General features: G+C 30.5%; 2 protein-coding genes across 9 annotated transcripts in view; one reads left to right on the top strand and one right to left on the bottom strand.

The window, feature by feature from the left end:
• Positions 1 to 915: 915 nt before the first annotated feature.
• On the bottom strand, positions 916 to 20,986 carry LOC132741636 (uncharacterized). 3 transcript variants are annotated; one of them, XM_060729850.1, is made up of 2 exons: positions 20,907 to 20,986; positions 916 to 7,713 (listed from the first exon to the last, which is right to left on the bottom strand). In XM_060729850.1, exon 2 carries the CDS (start codon positions 7,600 to 7,602, stop codon positions 3,517 to 3,519), a length of 4,086 nt encoding a protein of 1,361 aa, XP_060585833.1. In that variant the 5' UTR covers positions 7,603 to 7,713; positions 20,907 to 20,986; the 3' UTR covers positions 916 to 3,516. The 3 variants fall into 3 exon arrangements, with proteins under 3 accessions (XP_060585833.1, XP_060585834.1, XP_060585835.1); XM_060729851.1 differs by lacking the exon at positions 20,907 to 20,986 and adding an exon at positions 19,922 to 20,327; XM_060729852.1 differs by lacking the exon at positions 20,907 to 20,986 and adding an exon at positions 14,686 to 14,777.
• Positions 20,931 to 22,238, top strand: part of LOC132741637 (caspase activity and apoptosis inhibitor 1-like) — a 171,151-nt gene continuing 169,843 nt past the window's right edge. For 3 of the 6 annotated variants that reach the window (XM_060729853.1, XM_060729854.1, XM_060729855.1), the window contains exon 1: positions 20,932 to 21,055. The gene's annotated coding sequence lies outside the window, so the exon portion shown is untranslated. Of the gene's footprint in view, positions 21,056 to 22,238 lie in introns of all 6 variants that reach the window. The other 3 variants (XM_060729856.1, XM_060729858.1, XM_060729857.1) reach the window with 2 other exon arrangements.

Raw genomic sequence — 22,238 nt, forward strand, 5'->3', positions numbered from 1 at the left:
CTATTACTGATCATGAACATGAGGACATATTTCTTCTTTACATAACCCGATATATTTTCCACAAAGATGATTTAACATTATTAATAAATGCTTCCTTTTTTACTTATTAAGAATTTTTTATCCCCTTGATATATGGAAGGCCGTTGATTTTTGAACACTGCTTTCATGATTAAATGTTGTTTTTTCTTGTTGTTTTCTTTTGCTCCAGTATCGAAAGATTTTCTTTTGCAGGTTTCATGAAAATCCTTATTGAGCGCTCAAGTAAAATAATTTTTTTGAATACTATATGGTTATGTAATGCAGAATTATGTCACTCAAATTCTTCTCTTTATATAACACTTTCTTCAGCTATATGCAGCTGTACTTTTGCAATAAAGGACATTTTTATGGACCTCAGAATTGAAAGAAAAAACGACACCAGATATTTTCAACAAAGTGACATTTATGTAAAATATATTAAGTATCATATTAATCAAAGGTAAACAATCCTAGTCACTTCACACAAGGACATATCAAATATTACACACACACAAGAGAGAAAAAAATAATAATACAGTGAACACATGGTCAAAAATGCAAATTTTATATATATATATTTATATATAATATATTATATCATATTCATCAATATACTGAAATATTACATGCACAGAACACAAGAGAAAAAAAATCACCCCACAACTATTTAAATAATATACCATGACTTGTGATGATAAGAAAATAACACCTTTCACCACTATAATAATTCTAATAGATTTCACTTTTCTGAGAACAGAAGAGTCCATTTCCAGAGAAATAGGGATATAACATTGGTTTTAAAATTAAGTGGGAGAACCAAATACATGTATAAAACTTTTTTTTTGAAATATTAACACTAGAAAAAAAAGTCATACTTATTTTTAGGCATTTTTAAAAAAAATATTCTCTAATCTTTCATTTTTGTTGAAATTTCATTAATTTTCCAGAAAATAATAAATAGATTCTGTATATCATGATGAATGTAAAGCTTAAATCTTTTTTCTTTGAAAACTCTTTGCTTTGGTTTTTAATAATAATTTAACAATAAATTCCCAAATTTTCCATTCCTCAACAAACAATTTATTAATCATTCTAAAAAGGGTAATGTGTTTTCAATCTTAATTTTTTTTCCCTTGAATTTCATCTATATTTTTTAATAATATTTTCACCAATGGCTTAAATGGGGGAGGGGGGATGAACTTTGGTATTATGGCAAAAAAACTAAAATTAAACAAAATAAATGAAGTAATTAACCGTCAATCTGCTTGAACTGTATGTAATTAGTTTTTGGTACCAGGCTCTCTACTATCAATGATAGGTCAATTTTTGTATATTCATATTGAAATCCCTTTAACTATGAATGGACTGTTCCAACTTTAGAGCAGGGCTAATCCATTATACAAATTCAGCAGGTTAAAGGTCAACTATTCTCGATGAATACACTGTGAACAATGATATTTAAGGACATGTCTTATTTTTTTTGGAATTTTTAGAAAACAAGGACAACACATAAATGGAAATGTTTCAGAAATATTATAGCTGCACAAATAGTGAGATTATTTGTCATATAAATACGGAGAAAAAAGGGGGTATAAAAAAGGCATTCTCTCCAAGTGCTATCACATTTTGTTTAACTGGAATTTCTATAAATAATTTAAAAGGCAGATTTTCATTTAAATTTCAATTTTATTTTGAAAAAAAAAAAAGACACAACAAAATTTTTTTTTACAATTTTTCTGCATAGAATAAATGTTCATTGCTGCATTTTCATTACATATTCGGCCAACGATCATATTGTTAAACTTCGCATTATTGTGTTCCATAACAAAATAATAGTAAGTTTCATGGGACTATCAAGATCTGATCATGTACAATCGGTCTAAACAGGAATTATTCATTCTTTTAACACAGAAAATCTACCTTTTTCACAAAATAGGAAAAAACAAAGTAAAGTTTCATACCTTTTTGAATTTTATAATATTAATATTCATATAGTACATCAATTAAACAACCGTAACTCTGTTCAACTAAAATAATAAAGGGAACTAACTCTGTAACTATAACGATGGCAAGAATTAAAATCTACATGACTGTAGAATTTAAATGCAAAATATCTTTGGTCAGTATTTGAAAAAAATCACACCTCCAAAAAGAACCATAATAAAGCACATCTTCTTTGCACAGATTTTTGCAAAAAAAAGGGGGAAAAAATGAACAATAGTGCAACCTTTAGACAAAATTGCAATAAAAAATTAAAAAGTTTGCAACCTTTCAGCAAAAATTGCAGCAAAAAATCATTATACACTAGAAGAACGTACACCGTTCTTTTTTTTTCACCAATACAAATCTAAATATTTACATAAAAAAAGTTGTATATTGCTTTCAACTGTACGATCCATCCCTTATAATAATACTGAGATTCAAAAAAGTTACGATATTCATATCCTCCAAGAACTCCTGTTAAAATATACTTTTTTTCTTAATAACATTATGTCACAAAATTTTTACAACAAAATATCTTAACAGGCTTCACAATAAATAACATGTCTTTAATAAATAAAATGTACACCTTTATAATAAGGTTACCTCAACTTTGTACATAGGTTACAATGAAAACTTCGCTATACACTTACATTCTACATAGAGAATGTAGAAAAAAATTACTGAGGACGTTAAAATTAGTATCATTAAAATTGGCCATGAAAAATCAACAGCAGTGAACTGAATAAAAAAAAATTGAAAAAAATAAAATTCATATTTATACTTTTTGTTTAAAGAATACATGGTTACTTTCCAAATAATCAGAACAACCCTTAAAATAACATATTTTTTTTTTTAATTTGAGAATAAAATCAACCATCAGTTTTTTTTTCATCCTAATAATTCTCTAACTTATTCCATCTCATTAAAGCATCCACAGTTAATGTCAATAAAACTTAAACATCCATGAACGCCATGTATTGATTTTGGCCAACATAAAAATATCAAAAATGAACACAAAAGAAAAAAGAAAAAAATAAGATATTGAATCTCAACTGAACTCTTAATATATAAAATTAACTGAAAAACTTAAAATAAGAAAATAATTTCAACAATGTTTGGGACACACCATTAGAACTTCACCAAAGAAAACAGCACTTTAACTTCAAGAACTTCAGCTTCTTCGTATTTAATCAAACCTTTAGGTTCAAACGTTTGTGATGTTCGCATATTGCTCACTGCTTTTAAATCTCAAACTATAATCTCTTTTTAATTCCTTATGAAAGTAAATTAAGATGAGTTTAACATGACTATAGCTTTGATATTGCAATATTTCAGTTTTGTTTTCACAACACAGCGTACAAAGTAACATCTTTTTTCCCTTCTGGTCAAGGTCTAATAACTGTCCCATAAACTAAGAGATTGCACATTGGAATTTGGTATATATTGCATGCATTGCACAGCAAACACACCCAAAAGTTAACAACACTGTCTATAGAGTTTCAGACTTATCTTAAATCAATCTTGCTGATCGTCAATGGGTGTTACCACAAAAGAAACTGACGTGGAGTCTGTCAGTTTCTGCAACACTGGCATTTCAACAACTGAGGACACAAAAACGCCATCTTCATTGCATTGTCTGATTTCAAATGTTTGCATCGTATAATCACCACAACCGTTAAGAGCTTCCGCGTGCAAATTAAGCGAATGAATGTTTGTTTTCCCTGAATTGGACTCGTCCATGAAACCGGCCCTGTTGACCTTTGCTGGAACATTGTGACATCGTAGAATGTGACGCTGATATTGCTTCTTGAAGCGCGTTTGGAAACTACACTGTGGACAGCGATGGCGAATATCACCTTGGTGACTGTTCACCCGGAAACTGTGTCCACGAATATGATCTCGTCTTATATGTAGGTGGCAATCGATCACATTTGGGAACGAGCGATCACAAGTTGTGCAACGGTACTGTTTCGACGAGCGTGTACTTGACATGGAATAGTCCCCATGGACTTTCATCATATGTAGTTGGAACGCCTTCTCTGTTCTGAATACTTTTCGGCATGATTTGCATCCAAACTTCTTCATATTGTGATTGATGCCGTGAACTGATCTTTCATGAGATAAAATAGTGGATAACCATTTGCTTTTGTGGCTGCATACAGAACAATTGTAAGATTTTTGTTTTACCGAGAAAGAGAACTTTGGCTTGAGGCCATACTTTTTGACTGTCCCTGAGAATTGACCTCTTGTTTCGTAACTGCTCAAAGGTGGTGAACGAGTGTCAGTTTTTATTGTTACTTGAGCATTATGCTCTTGAATCATATGTAACTGCATTGACATTTCACTTGGGAACACAATACTGCATACAGAACATGTTCTAAGCTCGAGAGGTGCATATCTTCCGCCAATATTGAAAGCCTTTTCCATAGTCGGTGACAAAGATGTCAAACCTGCATGATCCTTTAGTATGTGCTGTCTCAACCACTTTGAACTCTTGAACTTACGACTACATAAATGACAAATTTCAGTTTCATTATTGTTCATGTTCATACTCATGTTCATACTCATGTTCATAAATTTTTCACTTTCTGACTTAATTTTCAAATTCAGAGCCTCTGAAAATTGTAATGGTCCATCATCACTTCTGTTTGTGAATAACTTTGAATTTTCGAGATTTAGTTTAGGACTTTGAATTCCTTTGTCTGGGTATGAAGAATTGCTCGACGTCTCAATATCTGAGGTGTTTGGCGACATGTTTTGACTAGAAAGAGGAGACATTTCCTCAGGTAGCATGCCGTGTTTATTAATCTTATGAGTACGCAAAAAGTACTTATTACACAGTTCTTTATTGCACAATTCACATGTTACCCGTGAGGAATTCTGGGGTTCTTTCCATTTATTTGGAAGGCTAGATTTCGACCGTCCATTTGAACCAATACTGTTCAATGAGCCGTTGCTTGCTGATAGATTCATTGGCTTTGTTTGCGCATATGGTGCCACACTTGACATGAAACTTGATGGTAGAAGTGGCGTTGATAGTGCTAGGTGAGGAGCCATTGACAATGACTTTGGCAGACTGAGACTGCTTTCTTGACTCTCAGTTTTTGGCGGGATTCCGTGAATATTTTGTTTGTGTGTTCGGAGGAAATACTTGCTGCAGAATTCCTTCTTGCAGATTTCACAGTAAGCTTCCGGATCCATTCCCATTTTAACTAGCTCCTCATTTGATGGGCGTTCAACTGACATGTTTAGAGAGGTATCTGCTGATGCCATTGACTGCGTAGAATTTGGTCTAGAATGACTAGGTTCTTTTGGTTCAGATTTGAAGTTTCTACCAAACTGAAAATTGCTGAAATCAAGCCGACCCCCAGCAGATGGACTGAAATCAAGGCGACTCCCAGCAGATGGACTGAAATCCAATTTAGGTGGCATACGTTCAGACTGCATTGTAGTACCAGGCTTTGGAGACCTTTCCTGTAGTCCGATATCAATACCGTGAACCTTCATTTTGTGAACTTTCAAGAAATATTTATTGCACAGTTCCTTATTACAAATGTCACAAGTTACTCTATCAGCTAATTTCGCTGCTACCATACTGCCGAACATTGTAGAAAAACCTGCAGCTTCAGAATTTCTCTCCATGGCAGATATCTCCTCTGCAATTTTAACACTAATTTGTTTTGGTAAATCCCCGTTATGCAGTCTAAATGCCTCTTCTGCCAGTTCTGCCTCATTGAATGGTTCATTGATCATTCCATGTGCTTGTATACGATGAATTCTGTATGCATATTTGCTTGCAAACTCTTGACTACAGAGATTGCAGTGAGTTATATATTCTGATGGCTGAGAAATGGGAGTGGTGGCAGCTTTAGGACTAGAATCAGGTTTGTTACTCTCGTAACTGTCTTTCATTTCCTTTTCACTGGAACGGTTGTTTTCTGAGGTATTTGTGGTTGAATCACTTGGTTTATTAGGCAAACTCATGCTCATTGCAGCAGCCATTGATGGCGGCAATAATGGCTCATCTGTGAAGATTCCATGCTTGTTTGCCTTGTGGATCTTCAAGAAATATTTATTGCAAAACTCTTTCCGGCAAATGTCACAGAAGGCCTCTGCACCAAGCACACCCATTCCTCTGAGAACATCGCTGGTGATCTGACCATCAGGACTCATGAGTCCCATTCTACGTAGAGCCTCACTAGGACTTGTACCATCTGGAATGGGAATACCTAAATTGCGTAGAGCCTCTGCTGTAATTGAGCCAGAGGGTGATGATGAGGTAGCTGAGGTACTGGAACTAGACCCAGGTGATATTGATTTGGCGTCAATAGTTGATGTTACTGGCATTGAAGCACTACTGGAATATGGAAGAGGAGAATTAAGTGGCAAGTGTGGTGGTCTTGGATGCATGGGTCCATGCTGGTTCATCAATGATCCTGGAATCAACATTGGTGGCAAGAACGGGTTCAGCACCATGACTCCTGGCATATTTGGCAGACCAGGTAGGTTGGCAAGAGACTGAGGTATGAATGGGGAGTCTGAAGTAACAGGTGTGGCTGGAAGCTTCATCTCAGAGTTTGGAGGACGTCCACCTCGTTTCCCAGACATTGGTGTGTCAGGTGGTGCTATTCCATGAACATCATTCTTATGTTTCTTGAGGTAGTATTTATTGCAGAAGTGTTTTTGGCAAATCTCACAGAAGTCTTCCATATCTTGGCTCACTGATTTTTTGTCTCCATTCTCTGATGATGTTGATGAACTGGACGAAGAGATAGGAGGTTTCGTCATATTGCTAGGCAGTGGTGACTGAGGTGGCTTTGTTGGTGTCTGGCTCAGTGACTGCGTAGTTGGAGGCGACTGACGATGAGGAGACGAGGCAGGTAACTGGGTCGGCGTGAGCTGAGGTGTAGGTGGTTTGGCAGAACTGGTATTTGGTTTAAGTGGAGGTAGAGGAAAGTCCATGTTAAGTTTGAAGGGTAAAGTCGAATAGTCCTGAGGTAGAACCAAGCTAGGAGGCAATGGATTCATACTTGGAGGAAACGGTGACGAGCTATTGTCATATATCCCATGCTTATTTGCTTTATGAGTCTTTAAAAAGTACTTGTTGCAAAATTCCTTATCACAAAGTTCACAGTATGCGTCGGGATGGAATATTCCCGAACGATCTTTTGGCTTTTCCCCATCATTCTTTTCCCCAAATTCACCATCTACCACATCATTTCCATTCTTATCAATGTTATTTTCAGCATCCATTACACTGTTATTATGACCGTTTGGAACAAAACTGTTTTTCATTGAGAATTCATTTGCAAGACGGTGATAAGCCGTAGGAAATGCAATCTCTCGTGTTGCAAGATTTATTGGACTAGAATCATTCACATCACTTTTCATAGCACTCATATTTTCACCTGGGAATGTCTCATTACATTTATTTTCTTTTTCCTGATCAACGTCGTTCGTGTCCATATTTTCACCGTTTACAAATTCCTCCTCACCTGGAGGGCCAGGGGCAGGTAAAGGCATTTCTGTGTCATCGTTATAAGATACCCGTATTGGTTTGCTCTGCTTGCGACGCGAGGATTTCATAGACATAATATCCATACTTAAATAAGTTAATTTCACTTTTCTCTTATGTCCCTTATTTGCTTTTGTAGATAATACTTTCTGTGATAATCATTGGATCACAAATCTCGACAGTTCACTTCCCTCAATCTGAAAATATATATGAAAATTCCATAAATACAATGTACATTGAATAACATTATTTTTTTATGTACCTTGCCATCGTATAAATAACAACAAACAAAACTAAATAAAAATGTATCAAACAATGTAAAGATAAAATCTGATGTAAAAACAATCTCCTGGTGACTTGCACTATCACTCCTATAGAAAAAAAGTTAATTACATCCGTCACTATCGTGTTTTTTTTTAAAAAAGAAACCAGTCTCACCTTTTTTTCACATTAAAAATTTAACACAAATTTTAAGACTTACTTTTGATGTCAAAGTTCCATGAAATTAAATTTCAACTCCCTAGCCAATAACAAAATTTATTGAAACGTTTTATGCTAGATCAAATCAGTCAACTTTAACCCCATTACTTGAACTTTTGAGTTAACTTAAATACTCCATCAAATTTACATTTTTATCTGTATTCATCAAGTTTGAAATAAAAATTTAATGGTGTTTTTCTGATTTGGATGAGCAGTTGACCAAAGTGACTGATTAATGTTACACTTTTGAAAAAAAAAACACATTTAAGATATAAAAAAATGTATATATACACAGTTTAGCCATCGGGGAATTTAACACATTTATCTTAAGGTTACTTGATTAATTTTAATCCAAATCTTACATTTTTCATCAGCATCTTAAGTAAAGGCTATTAAATACAGTACATTGTATTAAATTGTTTTCAACATCCAAAACAACGTAAATTATTTTAGATTGATCATGAACAATTTTACTGTCTTAAAAACATATACATAATAGTCATCAATTTTTCGAAATAAAAAAAAAGAAAAGAAAGAATATAAAAAGAACATTTATTCCTTCTGTATACATAAAGTGACTGGAAATCGGCCAGTATAGTTAGCTTATTGATCGCATTGTCAAAGATTGGGTTAAAAAAATATACAGTCAAGATGTATGTATACATTTTTAAGGCCAACTGACTAAGAGAAGAATTCATCTGCAATCGTAGTTAACTTTTATAATATAAAATTTATTGATTTTAATGAGAAGATTTTATTAAATTTTTGCTAAAAATTTTGCCTTTTTTTGCAAAGGTTCTACAAAACAATTTCTTTTGATTTCTTATACAACACACTAACAGGACAGAACAGAACTCGATTGTTTCACTTTTTCTTCTGACAATTTATATCATTTCAAAATATTACTAAATTTATATACAATATATATTAAATCAAAAGGCTTATAAACAATCCAAGCAAGTGTTTTCCAACAAAATAGCTGGGTAACTTTAACTTTATTTGAAACAATATTAAATTTATATTTCACCGTAATTAACGAACAATATAATACATATACATGATAGATAAATTTCTTGGAAAAGAAGCATTTAATATCCATAGAGATTTCAAACACATCATTATAAATAATCTAATGAAGTCAACTCTATTTATATCATGTATTTTCAAACACTGATTTTAAACATCTCTCTATAACAGTTCCCGATGGGATTCCATAAAACTGTATTTTCTAAAATTAATATTGAGTAATGTCTATCGAAATTACCCTTTTGCGTAATTTTCAGTATTTATTGTTTAACAATTTTTAATGTAATCTGAAAACAGCCATTCATGTGCTGATTAAATATTGAAAATGATTGAAATTTCAAAAATGAAAAATGAGTAATTATGAAAAAAAATTCGAGGAAATGAAAACATGTCCATCAAATGGATGTGGGGGGAAAAAAACAGAAAAAAAGGACATTTTCCCAATAATAATTGGATGTCACTGGAGAAATACGAAGCTGTTGAAATTAATTGATTAAAATAACGTGGATTCTTGACAATTTCATAACAGATAATGTTTCAGAACACAAATCAGAAGGTGATGTAAATCAAAGTGGTAATATATCTATCTATAAAACAACAACAACCCCCCCCCCCCCCCCCCCAAATTGGAGACATTACTATGTATAAATAAAGGTGTGTTTTAAGCTGTGAACAATGAACATACTAGTTCAATTTACAATAAGATAGCGAGTTAGTATCACAGAAACTTTATCTTTGTAGGTCTATTATATATGTCTGTTATTGAGTCCACGTTGTAACTAAAAATAGCACCATGAAAAAAATATTCTACATAATTTATCTCGACAAAGATCACATATAATATAATAGATGTAATATAACTTACTGTATTTGTCAATGATATTAATATAAATGTAGTTTTATAAGTTTTCATTTTTTTTTAAATTTTTAATGGCTTAATGTAACAGTGAGTATTGGGTATTACAAATATAATTAATCAAATAAAAGAGTCCATAATTAAGTGTGGTTATTTTCTTCCTTCAAATGGTCAAAAACCCTCTTCTTATTTTTAAATTTCAAATACTATGCAACAGTTTAAAATTTTTAAGCATCTAAAATTCTGCAGAACTTTTGTTAAAGAAAAATGTCATTCATTGTGAGAATTACAATTCAGCATTTTTTCTTTGTGGTCTTATAATACAAAGTGTTTAAACTCTAATACAAATAGTCAGCTTAATACTAAGCCAGCTAAAAATAACACCATAGAAAACAACAACAACAACAACAACAACACAGACCTGATTCATAAACACTCCACACATATTTTTAACACTTCAACAACACTAAACAGCTAGCTCAAAGTAAAAATACAATTATCCGGAAAAAATTAATTCAATAATAAGAAATAATGAACATAATTATATAAACTAATACAACGGCATACCAAAATCCTGTGTGCCAAGTGCTCCGCTTACTATTTTTCAACAATCAATTTCTTGCCTACAAGATTTTGTATTATAAATACATCAATATTCCCCAGCTAGATGGAAACATGCCCAGTATTGAATTTTAATTGACCATTACCATGGCAACAGAATGACCAGGAAAGATTAAGCAAATTTGAGCTCAATTTCTCATCATTCTGGGAATTAACTTTTCTCTCCCTTTGGTACTTAAAACCATGAACTGTTCAGACTTTAAATTTTCAGACTTTTTATAGAGCAAGGAAGAATGCCCAAAATTTTATTTTTTGGAGGTTTACTATTGAAAATGAATTTTGTTTCTTTCTTCAACCGAATCGACTTTTGCAAGTGAAACAGGCAGTGAAAGAACAGTGCAACTGAACAAAGCAAAATCAAATTTTAACTCAAGTTTTAAATGGGAGCACCATTGTCCTCGTGTAGCTTTTTCAATACAAGAAAAAACCTTTTATGATGTCAATTAAAATAATATTATGTAAAACCTCAAAATAATTTTTAAGAAAAAATCTTTTCGCACAGATCAAGAAAAAACCCAAACTTACTGCAATCAACCACTGCTAAGCATAGTAACAGAACTCCATAAATAATAAACTTCATTTCATTATTGACTGTCATTACCAAGTACTATAAAAGTTATTTAATAATCGTCCAAACAAAATCCATACACACCTACGAACAAAAGCAACCATCAAAGTCAGAAATCAAACCCCTCTTTTTTTCATAACCGCGTACTTGTTTGTTTCACTGTGATAAATCAGGTTTACAAAAAATCATGTGAATGTGCTTTAATTAGCAGTAATGGGTGGCTACTAATCAATATCATCTCCAATAGTATCCATTCACTAAAGACCTCCGACTTACAGTCAATTTCAAAGCCCTAATAATTACAAACCACTAACAAGTTTAATTTTAATTCACTCGTTTTTAACAGTTTCCAAGCCGTTTTGACATTGTGTGAAAAAACAACAATACGTGTGTTTAGTCCTACCAATTTAACATCACAGTGGTCAATAGTTTCCTGTCAATCGGCACACGCTTTTGTTCTCGCTCCACTTCCTTTCACGTATCACAAAATTTTGCCACATTATGCCAATATTATTCCTAATATTCCAAAATTTAAAACTTGATCCGAGTTACTCATCAATATTCAATTTAAATTCTGACATTGTGTTTATCAATGTCCACACTCCGACTGGCTTCACAAGCCCAGCGCGTTCTTCTGGAAATCGGTAGCGGACAGTCATTAATTCATTGCTGCAAAAAATCAATTCTGTTTCAGGGGAAAAGCAATTTGATTAAATGGGTTTATTTTATGAAAACTTTTAATTGAAGTAGAAAATTAAACTGGAGGCCAGAATTTAATACCACATGTGTCCATTGTACAGGGTATAAAAAGGCGAGAAAAAACTACAATTAGTTTTGCAAAATGTCTGGTTATTAAAAATAGAAGTATTAATATGAAGTTTTAATGATACATAACAAAATGTTGAAGCTATTGAGATTTGAAGATAATTTGAATTTCTTAACAATTTATTTAATTCACCAATCAACATTATCAGTTGAAATTTACTAGCGTAATTTGACTTGCTAATCTGACCCCCATTAAATTTCAAGATCCGCTTTAAATTTCATGTTTCACTATCAAATTAAGTTGAAAAACAAGTTTTTCACTGGTTTTCAGTATATATTATTAAATACTTGTATTAAACAAATTTACATTTTTTGAAAATCTAAAACCCACGACAAAATCTGAAGTTTAATTTAAACATCATCTAACTATAAGCCTTAGGGAATATTTTAACATTTTTTTAATTATGAAATTTTAAATGTTTTTTTCTAATCTCTTTTTGATGTTTATGAAATAAATTATGTATGTAATTATATTAATTTAAAAATTTTCAAAACAGCATATTAATAAGTTTTTTTTCAACTTTGAACAAAATTCAAATAAACCGACAGCAGAAGAAACTCACTATCCAATTAAAAAGTTATCCAACTTATTAAATTTAAATTCAACTGTCCCCAAAAAAAGTTAATTTAATTAAAAGTATCACAACCTGAACCTAATTATTCTTAAACATGCTGTTTAAATCAGATAAAGAGGTGAAAACACGGTCCCTTGGGGTTATCCTTACATTCAAACATTGTCAGTATTCCTCTGTCCTCAAAGACAACTTCATAGTATAACATCCACTGTTGTAATGAACAAACTTCAAATTATGGCACAGTGAAAAAAACACACACACATATATCTACATACAATATGCTTTTAATTACAGGCACATCATGAAAGTCACCCACACATTGCTAAACATTGAATAAACTTGGTCGCACTCTTCAAATGTAACTTTGATGTTATTAGTATAATTGAAATAAAAATTTCGACAAGGAACTTTTGATGTCTGCTACTGTACGCCACACATTTTTTAACTATACTGTCATAAATTCTAAATTTGCCGCAAGCATATTGATCCTTTTGAGTTAACAATCATACATTTTTTCTAATGACTGTTACCACGCAGAACTTAGTACTAGTAATGTTAGAATGTGGTCTCATAATGGCGCACCAAAATGTTAATCAAACATATAAATTTACTGTTTTTATTCTTTTTTTAATAATTCAAAAAACACTTGAAACTACAAAGCGTGAAAGGTTCCTTCCTTGGAATTCTTGGGATACGTTTCAATAAAAATTCAAATGGTTCATACATAACAAATATCTTTTAGGCATACCGTAATTAACATCGTTAAAGTGTCATTTTTTTTTCATAAATTAGTTCACTGTTTGGAGGAGGGACTTATATCTATCTCCTTGTTAAAATAATGAATATATAATACACATTTTGAGATCTTTGGTATATTTCATCATTGATTTGAACAAGGTTTTTAAAATAATACTTCAAATAAAATATTAATAGTTTTAAATACAGATATAGTCAGCTAACTTGCAAATGTTAATATTTTCAAAAACGGCAATAATGTTGCAACTGCTTTTATTACAGTAGAATGCGTAATGCTTACTTACTCAGAGATAGAGTTAAAATTATAACTGCTTGAATGTTAAAAACTGATTATATTTTTCAGAAAAAAAATGCTGATTTGTAACTTAACATAAGTTAAATATTTTCAACAGAAAATTGGTAATCCACAGACCTGCCAAAATTCCTGAAACTCCAGGAGCACTTATTTAAAGCCAGGATATACTTAGTGACATATGTCATCAAGTGATCTTAATAAATCCAGCACATGATGTCCAATACCCCTCATACATGATGACATCACAATGTTTAACCATTACAGATGTCAAATGTCAAATTATCTGTTTGATCTAGTTAAGTTGAAAACTTTTTTTTTAAAGAAACAAATAGTACATAAACACTAAATGAAAAACACATGTTTAATAAGTTGTTACAATTTTTAGCTACAGGGCTGAGTGAAAAATTCGACATACATTAAATTTTTTCCCATCCAAAAAAAAAGGTGAAAAATATGGCTTGTGAAAATAGAAAAAATAAACATATATGAATTTTTAATGATTTTTGACTTTACAGACATAATATTATTACAATGAAATCACATATGTTCAATTATTTCTTTTGTCCTGCCAGATATTCCCACCTTTTTAACAATCTAATGTAAATTTTACACTTTTAATATAAAGGTTTTTACATTTTTAATAAACAGTCAATTTGATTAAAAGAAACATTTCACACATTTTATACATATCCAATTTTTTTTTTGTCAAGCAAGGCATGTGACAGATGTGTTTGATAAATGAAATAAACTAATATATATATATATAAAAAAATTAAGTTTGCTTGATTAAAATTCCTAGAAATTCTGTTAAAATCGATTTATAAAGATGAAAATTGAGCAACATTGCAAAAAAACCCCACAAAAACAAACAGAAATAATATTAATGCGAAACAATTTCATCTAAGTTTATCTTTTGATAATGCAAGAAGTACAATAATTAGTCAGTGTATAGAATAATATACATAAGGTAGCTGGAGAAAAAATATTTGAAGGCATGTGTACGAAAATGAAACAAACATGTGAGTAATAAACAATACGAGGTAATTTGTAAGAAACAGTATATATTATACAAAATAAATGCCACATACACTTTTTGTATGATAGAACTTACTAAGAAAAATATTCAAGTGTTTCTACCAAACAATATAATGGTGTTACATCTCTTACCTGTATAAACCAATGCACTGATATTTCGCCAAAATCTTATCCATTGAGTGTGTATGTATCTATTATCAATGTAATATCTCAAAAACTGACCAGTAGGGTGGAAAAAAAAATCATAGGCAAAAAAAAAAATGAAACTGTATCTATCTTCACTGATTTTGAGGCACCAGTAGGGGGTTTACATGGATTATCTTAGATAATTATTAATGATAATGGATCCAGGTTTAGATATTTCTACAAATGTCAGATCGCATGCTGGGCTCCTTATGCAAGCTGTTTGAATAAAAAATTTTCTCTTCATAAGCAAGACATTACAAATAGGTCCACTTATCATTATAATTGCCATATGGATTAAAATCTATCATTGCCCAGGGGGCACTAAAGGGGAGATATTTTTCGAACATTACACTGATTTTTATCAATATTAAAAACAGGTTTATTTGCTTAACACTAAAAAGATTAAAATATATTTCAAGCAATTTTTTTTCTCACTTTCAAAGTAAGTTATTAAAACCGAGCTAGATTATTGAAACAACTTACAAAATAAAACACAATGGAATGTAATGTTTTGATATCCATTTAAATTCAAATTGAATAAATTGTTGGGATTTAGCAAAATCAAATTCTTCTAATCTTAAAATAACAGTAAAGAACAAAACAGACTAAAGCTTGTCAAATAACTGTTGAGGTTTAAAGTTGGATAACATGTTTATATAAAAAATACTTCATATTCATTGAAATGTGAATAGATACTTAGCTATTGATGTCAAAGTTGTCAAAATAATTGAAATTCAAATTCATCAAAAATCCTTTTAATGAAAGAAAAACAACTACCACTTTACTGAATTTAATTTGATATCATGAGGATCTTTTAAGTGTTTTATTTCACTCACTTTTTTTTTTTGAAAGAAACTGAAATGTCTTGATATTTTGTTGGTAATTGATGACTCATTAAAAAGTTCACTTTATTATTATTTTATTGGTTAAAAATGATGCCCTTTCTCTAAAACAAACAACTGAACTCACTCATTAACTATAACTTTATCTTTTTTTCTTTGTAAATTTACAAATATGAGATTTTTTTTTCTTTTAAATCTGTTTATACGTTTTCAAAATGACTTTTCTTTTAGTACAAAGTCAAATTTATAACCTCTTAATGAATCCAGATAAGGCCAAATAATCATATTCAGAAAAACCAAAGACCAATATATTTAAATTTAAAAAATCTAACTCTTAATTAAAATGATCTTACTGCAGAAAGCAAAAATCACCCTTATGTACATTATCTTGTTGAAACTGAAAGTCCCCTTTGTAAAGAATAGGCAGATCTGAGCCAGGGAATACTTGCATTTTATTCCTCCAAATTTGAAGAGTACATTCTGTTGGCTGACCAATTTTTAAATTTTTCTAGTTCCAACAATTTAAACTGGAATTGTTCATTTAAGAAATTTAACAAAGCTGTAAAAGAAAGGGTTCCCTCATTTGTTACTGAACCAAATAACAAACATATGCAAAAAATTTTCATGCCTGTGATTTTATTTATAGCAATCTATAATCAATTAAGGCTATCAGCTCCCCATTCCGTACCCCAATTAATTTCAGAGCAGATGTAAGTGTGGCACAAATCAGTATCTCTAATGATAATACCAAACTTCTGTTGCCATGGCTATCTCAAATTTCACACCATATATCTTTACAAGTTTTCCAGTAATAGCTTGACCATACCATTACACTGAGATATACCCAGCTGACCAGCTCAAAATTGTGTAATCTCATTCTTCTTCACATGTGGTACCTATTGTCTCACTATTAATAATAATGAAAAGCATGAAAACTTGCCAATTTTCATCACATGTATTGTTGTTGTATCTAAAACCCATCAATTTCACTTAACATTGGAAAATCAGTGGCAGGTCTTGAAGATTTGCCGGGCTGACCTTTGAACCTCTGATGGTGAATGCATTATACCATAGATAAAAGCATCTGATTATGATGACCAGAGGCTGAAGCAAACATGGAAAAATGGACATAGAATCTGGAATTCATTAAATAATATGAACAAAAGAACAGAATAACTTCCATTCGGTCCATTTGAAACATAAATATTATACATAAGGGACCATCTACCACTCATGTAAGAAAACTGGATTTTCATAACCTATACTTCTGCGAATAAATGTTAAAAAGGTATGGGAAGGGCTTATATGTAAGATCAAACTTGAATAATAAAAGTAACTTTTTATTGTAAGCCAATTGCAATTAAAAATAAAAACCACCATCCTTGTAATAAGCTCCAAGTCAGAACATAAAAAATACCATAATAATTGTAAAACAATCTTGAGTGGTTCACAGAAAAACTTGAACCTTTCAAGAAACTTTAATTTAAGACTATTGAGCGATGAAGTAAGGTTTAATTACACATCTATTTAACTCATTATTGTAAAAAATGTGTTTAAATTGATCTTAAAACTAGTCATCTATTTCATGAAATGAAATGGAATTTTTCACAATTAATCACATCCTGTGATACGTCATCCAAATCAAAAAGGTTCTTTTATATATTAAAGTTAAAAACTGAATGTTTAACCATAAAAAATGTATGCTATGGGAGACAGTATTTACAAACAGAAAAAAAGCAATATTTTTCATGTCTTTCTATCAGCTCCCTCTAAGGATGTTATGATACATGGCAATTTTATGAGATATGTTTCCCATTTATAATCCTGCAGTCAGACCAGTAAAACTATGTTTCAGAGGCCAAAGACGCCTTTGTGTAAATATTTGAACCGAAATCTATAATTAATTTCATATCTTGGAATTTTAGACATTTCCACGAACCAGTAACTAAGTAATGGAAGAATTCATGCTAAAAAGATGTACCTCACATATAATTAAGTTAAAGACACTACTATATTGCACCAAGCTATGATAAAATAGGGTTTAACGCTAAAAGAGTCTAAGTCATTTTTTTTTCCAAAACATTATTTACATTTTTGACAGAAACATTAAGATGAATGTTATTTCCCTTTCAACCCAAGATCTTTAAATGAAAGTAAGACATTAGTACTTTTAAAATTGTGTAAATTAATGGAAACTTTCCTTTAAAGTATGTGTTGACTTACTTAAATTTTGAACCAACAAATTTAATATTCATATATATAAATAACAATACTTTGTTGTAAAATAAGTTTTGTGATAGTGTGCTTATATAAATGACTGCTAAAGTTCAAAGAACACATGCTATGTTTTTGTTATAATGGGCACTCTGAGCATTGCCATCAAGGGAGACAACTTCTGAGTGCAGAAGTACATCTACTGCAAAAAATTAAGTTTTTTTGAGTCTCTTGAATGGTAAAAAAGATATAAATGGGAAAAAATGATATATATCAGTTAAAACAATGGAAAAGTCGAAAGTAATAAGCATCAGTTAAAATAATGGGGAAAATATATATCAATTTAAATAATGGAAAAAGTAAAATAGATAATTTGGTACAATACATCAAATTAAGGTGCAAGGATTATAATAAATACATTCTAAAAGCAAGTACAATAGTAATTATATCTCATTGAATCAAAATTAGTTAATTTCATTTCTATTAACCACATAACAAAGGAGCTGAAAGTCACTGAAACAGTTGCTGAATTAATTAATAACAAACAAAACTAATTTTCCTTGCATATTTGTAAATATAACAAATGAAAAAAATAGATTGGCCTTGATGTACAAAAATTTGCCATTTTTTCTCTTTTCTTCATTTGTGCTTAATACTTTAGCTGGTTTATCAGCCAAACAAAACTTTCTGTTTTACTTCAGTCTCTTATTACAAACTATGTACATTTCATAAGAGGATTTCTTGCAAACAAGTTTTGTAATACTAAAAAATCACTCCCTGTTTTAATAGGTTTAAAAATGACAATAAGTTGAAAAAACCTATTCTTTTCTACATAATCTTTTCTGTAGATTGTGCACAAAATCTTAAGATCATTTCACATTTAATATCAATATCAAAAAGTTTTTATTCAAAAGTATATAATATAATTTTGTTTGTCTGTTTGTTAAGTATGATTTAACCGAGATCTTTAATGCAAATTAATGTCTTAATTTTATAAAAGTGTCCAAAAATGTCGAAATTATCTTCAAAGTTTTTAAGTTAAAGTTGTTTATAAAGTTAGTACAATAATGTGTCAAATATAATATATATATGAAATGTAACCCACACATTCAAATACATTGAATTATAATATCATGTTAAAAAATTTCATTTCTATTCTCTATCTTCAAAAAAAATCTATTTCAAAACATAACATCAACTCAAATCTTAAATTTCAACCACTTTTTTTAAATAAACGCTTCAATTGAAACATTTACCATGTATACTCAAATATCTAAATATTCTAAAAATTATTCAAATATTCGTGAAAATGAAGAAAATACGTATATATTTAAAGTATACATTTAAGTTATTTAAATTCTTTTAAAAAAAAATCAACTTGCCTGAATATGAATTTCATTAACATCCACTTTAGTTTAAAAACTTGATGATTTTAAACTCTTTTCTCCTATAATTTTTTTTTTAAATACAACCTATTTTCCACCCAATAAAAAATTTATCCACTGAAAATAACAGCTGTCGATTAAAACATCATCCTGGACTGCAGGCTTTCAAATGATATTGACAGAAGGATATTGTTTACTGTTATACGCTGTCATATGCAAAACTGACCTCTACAAAAGTTCAATTAACATAAAATTTTTGCCTCAATGATTGATGTTAGTGGACAATATCCATCAACTTGTAAGACAGCTACATTGTTTTAATGTCCATAGTAACCCTTTTTAAGGATGTTTTGTCTTAATATGTTGAATTTCACTAGCAATATATATTTTTCAAGTTTATTCCAGTGGCTGTGATTAAGAAGTTGTTTACTTTGAACGGTTAAATACTTTACACAGATGCCAATTATATTACTCAGAGTGACAATTTTGTAATTAATTAGTTAATTAAATTCAAGCTATTTCTAAAAATTTATACATATGATACATGACATCTCAATGATTTCAATATAGACATTTAAGATTCCAATGTGATGAGTGGTTCATAACATTTTTTTCTCAAGTTTCACTTTTAAAAATATTTTATATGATTTAATACAGAAATTCATAGAAATTGAATAATATTAAAACATTTACTAATATGTCAAATAGTTGGATATAAAATACTAGAAAATATATAAATACCTAATTGTAACTACATGTTCTCATGATCCAAAATTAACTGTCACTGGAAAAGATTTTCACTAAAAATAACTCCTTAATATTCTCAAAAAGTAATGTATTTAACACAGCCTCAGAAGCTGTTTTAAAGTACAGTCAGCATCCACATTCAACTTCACTATGTAGACAAAGTGTAACACTGCTTACATATATTCCAGATGTTTTAATCTCCAGATGGCTTGCATACATTAAACATAATTAAATCCTGCTAAGTCCCGCCCCTTTCTTCACACGTTCAATACAACTGACCACTCAAATTCTATAGCATGTGTTTAGAAATTCAAGTCCAGTAAAAACAACAAAGGCTTTAAAGGTTTATGAATCAATAAAAAATTGCTTTAAAGAAACTTTCTTATGTTACTGCAATGAATTTTTAAGCACTTCTGTTATGCGTTAATCATTCATAAGATTTAATATGCACAGAGATGGCCTTCTGTGAATATTGAATATTTTTAATCCAATACCATTATAACTGGCCAGTACCAGAGCTGAATTTTTTCCAATATATTAGTGTACTAGCCCAACTAAAGCAATCAATAACTAAGACTTCAAAGAGAAGAAATATATGAAGCATTCAGCATCACTTTTTTTAAGTAAGGAAAGTTAAATGTACCAATTTTAACTTAAGCAGACGAAAAAAAAAAATAAAATAAAATAAAATAAGACTTGACAGTAAGTTTGGTAAAAAAATATATATATGTTAAAACTGAAACGATATCAAAATCGAAATGAAAAAAATATAATGGTGTAAAATTTGAACGCAGAATACTGGTCCACTCTATCAATTATCTATTTAATTACCATTTAAAGTCGATTTAAACAATTTCAGACATACAACAAAATTAACCCGTTAATTCCATTGCACAATAAAAAATAAAATTTAACATTTAAAATAAATTAAATCCATTTAATCACTCGCCTGAAAGCAATAACGCAGAAAAACCATTACCTTATTTTATCATTGGAGTAGACGCTCGCCATTTTGAGTACTTTTCACGCGACTGATCTGTATCTCCCAGAATGCAGTTCTTCATGAAAGATGGCGGCAACTGGGGCATGGTGTTTATCAAAATATTGAACAAGAAAATAAGTTGAATGGTAAGTTTAATACATCAAGACATATGGTGACCTGTTTGCAGTTATAAAGAGAAACAAAAGCTTATTGTCTCACGATACGATATAGAAATTAAATGTCTTATTTATAAGAAAACTTTGTGTATAACCGACTGCCTTCAACTTGTGTTGAAAGTGAAAATAGAATTTCTAACGGATACTATTATTCTACGTTCTTTGAGTTATCATTACGTATATGTTAAGCAGGATAAAATAAATGAATTAAATGCATTTCTAGGGCGACAGATATTGATTTATATGTCTTTATTTTTTAACTTAAAGGCAATATTTTATGTAAAATATCTACAGCTTTCGTACAAAGTATTTTCGTAACCGAAAATCTCCTTGTGCAGAAACGGTCGTTTTACACACTTTTCTTGGTTTAAATGCAATATGATTTTGGCAAATATTAATGTGGTTACATTGATTAAGACACTAGCTTCTTTGTTTTATGTATACTTTGTATTATGCAAAATTTATCTATTGATTTATTTTGTTCAAGTTTTAAGAAACAATGTTGAAGGCTATGAGCCTGTTTCAGTGAACATATAAATTTTATATGGGGAAGTCAGTCAACTGTGTGTATTTCTTTGTAACTTTTTAATGCCTTATAGAAGATTAATCTTCAAGAACAAAATTCAATTCTTTTCTCATAACACCTACTTCTTCCAAATAAATTTTTCAAACTATGTATTTACCAATTGCACTGATTATTAAAAGTAAGACAGTGATTTAATGAGTAGAAGGATTTTATTTTGTTCTTATACTGCTTTTATAAATTGATTTTATAATAATAGAGCGACATCTACAATTTTTGCTAATGTGATAATGAGTGAGGCATAGAATATAGTTTGTATTTCACTTTAAGACAAACCCTTCTCCCTTGGCCAAGATGTTTATAAAGTTGCTGACTTAACTATAAGTTGAAATCTTGCTTGAGGGTATGAGGAAGATTCCCAGCCAGTTTATGGAAGCTTGGTAGCTCTTCTTAGCTGCCTGTTTTTGCCTGGAATGGCTATGGATAATGTGAAAAGATATGCAGTCATCTGTTGGAAAAGATTTTTTGTTGAACAATGAACAAAAACTGAAATGAATGTGCTAGTGTATTGTACAGTGACACATCCTGAGGTTGTGTCAAGCATGTATTCTAGCATGTAAAATATCCCTT

This window comes from Ruditapes philippinarum, unplaced genomic scaffold (genome assembly GCF_026571515.1).
Source record: "Ruditapes philippinarum isolate M1 unplaced genomic scaffold, ASM2657151v2 ctg592_1_1_1_1, whole genome shotgun sequence".
NCBI classification, from domain to species: Eukaryota; Metazoa; Mollusca; class Bivalvia; order Venerida; family Veneridae; genus Ruditapes; species Ruditapes philippinarum.